Here is a 5,609-nt window from a genome sequence, read left to right on the forward strand (position 1 = left end):
TGAAATCAGAGCTTTGATCACTAAAACAATCGCCTAGAGAAAATTAAGGTTTTATTTGAAGATCAGAGATTAGGAATTGACAGCTAGCTTGAAGCTCTTTTTGGAATCATAAGGATTGTTTTTGCAGGATTTTTTAGGAACTTTGCAATTGTTGTTCAAAGTCAGGGTTTGTATTGGTGATTTGGATTTTATATAATATAATTAGGGCTAATAATTTTGACTAGTTTGTATAATTGTTATAACATCTACGGTTCAAATTTGATACTATTTGGATTATTAGGTGTGCTAAGTGTATACGAAATTTTGTAATAATGTAATGGTGTCGTGTTGTGGTTTGGCATAAATTTTACTTAAATCTTTTTTTTTATCTATTAATCCCAAATTTAATGCAAAAATTGATGGTGGCTCTATTTAGCAGCTACATTAAGAATTTATATTAAGAATTTATAATGATTTAATAGATGGTAGTCATACTTGTTTTTTTAATAGAAAAATCTCTATTTGCCACAAATAAGTAAAATTTAGTTTTTTTTAAAAAAATCTATATTTGAAAAAATAATAGATTTTTATTTAATAATCAATTGTATCATATGGTTCATTTCACACAATCTCATAAATTCTAAACAGTCATATCTTAATAGCTTCAAGTAAAATTTTGTTGCAAATTTTACTAAATCTTAAGCAAATCCTAAACAAATCTTGCATTACAACTTTAATAACTCAATACAACTCTTCACACTAAATTCTACATCTCAATTTCAAATTTCTTCTTTCAAAATTCCAATAACTCTAAACAACATGTAAATAAACCTCATCAACTTTTGAATCCAAAACATATCATAACAAATTTCAAAATTCAAAAAATAATCATGTTAAATTGTAAGAACATTCCTCCATCAAATCAGAAGCACACACAAAGCCATCGCACATTCACACACGTGTAGAGAAAAACTATTCTGAGATGGGAAAATTTATAAAACTCCTTCCCTCTCCCAGGCGACATTCGTCTTCACAGCTCCAAAATTCATCCGCTCCGGTTGAAGTGCTTTCTACTCATCTGCGCCTCAGAATAAATAAGCTAAAAAAACGAAATACAGATTTCCATCAACTTTTTACTAAAGGTTTCAACGAATATTGCTATTATAAATGTGACAAATTAAACCTGACGAAACCAAATCGATATATCAACAATGTAACAACCGCTAACGATAAAAACTGGCAGCTTCCCATCCTCATCTGATGTTAAATCAATCCGAGCCATTGGCAAATCAACAGCCATCCACCCTAATATATTAAAAGTTCACAATAATCCAATCACAATGTCACACACAGCTAGACTGAAGTCTAGAACGGGGGATCGATTCACGGGCTAAATTTGGCTGCCAGGGATTGCAGTTCTTCTGTAAAGGTATGGCATTTGGCGGGTCCGACTTATTCGCGTGTGGGGAAACTGGGACTTGCGGTCACATTCAGAGAACACTTTGGCTTCCGGACACTGGACTTCTCGCAGATAAGCTCGTAGGCAACCAGGGGGTTCATGCACTGCATGCAAGTTGAGTCCCGCAATTTTTCACAAAAATAACATCAAAAGTGCAGAGACGGAAAGGGTGCCCTCAGCTGATGGGCTGAAGAACACGACACAGGTTGGGGGTTGACTTTGTACATAATCTCCTCAAGGTAACCACTTTTGCTTATCCCAAAAATAACGCGACATGACTGGTCTACAAGATAACCAGGAAAACTTCCATTTCTCTCAACGCGGACCGCAGACAAACACACCATCACGCACATGTAATGTTCATGTCCAATGAAGAGTCACGAAAAAAGGCACATGCTTCCGAAGTTAGTGCTCCTACGCGATTGGCAGACGTCGAGCACAGTTGGCAAGTATTGGATGGATCCATTCTTTCGACTTACTACATGTGAATGGAAAACACAACCAGCAATGTCTAGATTGACGTACAAAACAGAGCGGCTTATCTTTTCCAGTGAGTGAGTGAGTGATCCCATTAGCGTAGAGATTAACAGCTTGCTTGTTATGCAGCATCTTGAAGACGGTACCGTAAAGCGATTCGAGTGCAATTGCACAGTTGTGATAGTAGTCACATTCTGCGGTGCTATTTTTAATGTGTTTTAAGCTTCAAAACGTACCAAGCCATGGCCAAAAGCTTGGCCCGATCGACAGTCGGGAATACTTTACCTCGGCCCGATCCATCCCACCTTCGGTTACATGAACCGATGACTTCTAGACTACATTGAACAATGCAGATGCGTATGTACTATTGTCGACATCATAACACACATAAACACATGAGTATCTGTAACTATGCGTGGTGCTAACTGCAATGATAAAAGATCGGAATCACCGGACTGCGTCGGACTGCGCGATTCGTTCCATACCTACCTCGTCCTCAGTGAATTGCACTGTGATTGGCAGCAGGCTGTTCACGAATGGTGCACCGCGATCCCGTCGCTGGAGACGTCCCGAAACTCTGTCCTGCTCCAGGTACCTGAGATCAAGCGCGCGCTACGTGCATGCGCATGTGCATGTCCAACTTTCCTTCTCCCAAACTGCCCTGCACCAGCACAGCGATGAGTGTTGCCATCTTCCGACCTTTCCCTCCCAGACACACACACACACACACACACACGCCTACATCGCCCAGTCGGCGGCAACACCCATCACACGACCCATCTGCGTCTGCTGGGAACTCCAGCGAAAACCCGGATTCAACCAAACTTCCATTGAGAGGTGCATAGTGGTACAACCGTGAAGCTGCTTTGCTTCCACGGAGCTCGGCATTAGCGTCAAATCTACCATTCTGACGAGGCGCAAACCACATCCAGTCTGCGCACTCTCTTGTCAGCCTCTACACTGACTTCTACTCTACATCATTCCACTCCACGCCCGGCTCAATTCGTGGGAAAGAGAGGGAGTTGAATGCACTAGTCTACAAACACCGACGCCATCAGCGTCGAGGCGTCGCATTTTACAAGCTGCCACACTTCGTGTCGCTTACATCTCCATCCTGGCGCCACCCTGATACCTCAAGCGTTGGTGCGCATGCGGAAACCCCTTCCGGCGCTGCCGAAGGTTGGACGGTTGTTGTGTCCCTTCTGCACACGTCACACGTCCAGTGCATGCAGCCCGGCGTCAGATGCCAGAAAAGCCACCGTTCCAACGTTTCCAAAGAAGCAGGTAAAAGAAGATACAACAGAACAATCTAGCAGCACCCGCGGCCACCTTCCCTACCACCTGCACCTGGCAGAGATCACTCACCGGCACAGAAGCCCGGAGCTTAGCCAGCTGTTCCGCGGACGCCGTTTGAAACTGCCACCCAACAAGCGCAACATCGTCCCACGTATCAGTTCCCGGTACATTCATGAGCAACGCTTGTGAGCGGCTGCTCGCCTTGCATTTGGAAGGGCACCCGAAAGAACCACTGCGACGACGGAAAACCACAATCTCCCACATGCCGACATCTACAAGTCTCTCTGTCATGCCACGAACACTGGAGCAGAACCCACTTACGTTGAACAACGACAGAATCCAGGTGACACCCTCCGCGCATGGTGGGGTGGTGAGGGATCCCATGTAAGTGCCGTAGTTCCTCTCCGGCTTCATCATCTTGATGTGCCCCAAGTCGACCTTCACGCCTGGGCTATTTGACGATGGCACCTCATGTGCGAACTGCACACGTCACACCAGTTTCCGCATGGGGTCAGGCTTCGCCAAGGAGAATCGCGTTCGATAGCGCGCGCGACCTTCATAGCAAGATCTTCAGTGACACACGAGAGCACTACTCTGCACCGACCATAACGCAACGCAGATTCGCCAAAGCTACGCCACCCACGTCATGGGCGCACGACAGTTGACCTTCAGCCTCGTCCGCGCCCACTGGAAAGAGGGTACACAGGTGGGAGCGGGGTGCGTACCTGGGCCAGGAATTCGCTCTCGCCTCCTTCCTCAAACAGGAACCCGATCACCGCAAGCTTCCCATCATCGGACTTGTGCACCAAGTGGAGCTCCAGCGGGAAACTGGAGCAGTGCCAACCGAACAGTGGTTCGCGCGTCAGCAATGAACACACACTGACCTCGTAGTCACAAACGGAGGTGCGGGCTCCACAGCCGAATTCAATTCCCAAACAAAACCTGCAACTTCGTGGTAGCATGCCGTGACGTACCTCTGGTTCATGATTGTGTGCTCGCTGGGCATGTGGATGTGGAACTGGACGGGTCGGTACGTCTCGCCACCGATCCTCAAGCGTCCCGAGCCGGCTGGCATGCTCACCTGACAAATCCACAGTCAGCCCCAACTTCGGAGTAACAGGCCAGCCGCCTGCAATCGGCACGCCTGCCCCCCTGTCCAAACGTCGAACTTCACTGGTTCCAATTGACCACGATAACCGCCACACCGCCAAGGGAGAACTTCAGAGACCACGGCACTTACCTCAGCCCCATGCCCGCTGTTGTAAAGAGTGGCATGAACTCTCTTCCGGTACTTGGCATCCAGCTTCCCCAGACTGCGGTCTGTGACCAGGTCGAGCGCCGTGATGGCGATCGGGGACTGCCGGCTGCCCGACTTGCACACACCCCACTCGGCCTTCAGGTCACCCCAGCCACCTGGCCCATGCGACCCACCGCTGTAGTCCCAGTGCACTGAATATCCACACAGCACATGCACACGGAGTCATGCACCAGCATTGGTTGGAGTCATGCATCAGTTGGTCATGCAGGCCACCAATGTGAGTCAAGAATTTTTCGGCCGCATGTATGCTGCGATGGAATGCTAGGGGGACATCACAATCCTGTTCTACTACTCCACGCCGAAGTTGGAGTTTCTGCCCCGACTTACCCTCGTCACCTCCCTCAGCCTGAGCCGATCCTGCCCACGCGCCAACCCAGCTTGCGGAGATGCATTGCAGAACCACAACAGCGGCCACTGCCTGCACAAGTTGGCTCGCCATCGCCAGCAACTCAACCGACCGCTCGCTGGGAACAGTGAGTCTACGGCCGATCACTTCCGCACTGGAGCCACCCCAATAGTCGACCGCGGGACCGATGCTTGCACGTCATGCCGCTCCTCGGACAGCCTTATGTAGTCCATGCTCACGGAAGGTGCCAAGCCCAACCACCCATGAATCCACTTGCTTGATTCCCACTAATCAGTCTCGATTGGATGTTCCCAGCGGATTGTGGTCACCAAGCACTCCCCGAATTCGGGTGGCTTTGGGTTTCTGATCCGACCATTCCTGTCATGCTCATCACGTCATGGATGTGTGCGCTGCAGCGTGGACTGGCGCAACCGTCTGGCGGTTTTCTTACCCTTCCCACGGTTCGTGTTTTTCACCCAAAGGAAGCCGCCCTTCGGTTACAACTTTTGGAGCCTCGCTCCGTCCCACTCCTCCTTTCCACCAGATTCTCGAGCATCCGGTAGGAAGTTGCGAGTTATCTTGCGGGAGGAAACATGGAGCCGCCGGCTCCCGTGGATCACCAGGCATTGGCTGTCTCGCGTCGCTAGCGGGGCGGATTCTGTTCTTGTGGAGGCGTGACACATGGCAGTCCTTGAAAGTACATTGGGATTGGCGGTGGCACGCTGTCGGGGAGG

The 5,609-nt window shown here is 48.7% G+C and overlaps 1 protein-coding gene across 1 annotated transcript; it reads right to left on the reverse strand.

Moving 5' to 3' along the window:
* Positions 1 to 2,700: 2,700 nt before the first annotated feature.
* LOC112278062 (uncharacterized) lies at positions 2,701 to 5,060 on the reverse strand. The gene is made up of 7 exons (XM_090248150.1): positions 4,857 to 5,060; positions 4,452 to 4,660; positions 4,186 to 4,292; positions 3,937 to 4,039; positions 3,533 to 3,691; positions 3,281 to 3,331; positions 2,701 to 3,117 (listed from the first exon to the last, which is right to left on the reverse strand). The coding sequence occupies exons 1-7, from the start codon at positions 4,966 to 4,968 to the stop codon at positions 3,049 to 3,051; spliced, it is 810 nt and encodes a 269-aa protein (XP_090104276.1). The 5' UTR covers positions 4,969 to 5,060; the 3' UTR covers positions 2,701 to 3,048.
* Positions 5,061 to 5,609: the final 549 nt, after the last annotated feature.

Source organism: Physcomitrium patens, chromosome 26 (assembly GCF_059467195.1).
Source record: "Physcomitrium patens ecotype Gransden chromosome 26, ASM5946719v1, whole genome shotgun sequence".
NCBI lineage: Eukaryota > Viridiplantae > Streptophyta > Bryopsida > Funariales > Funariaceae > Physcomitrium > Physcomitrium patens.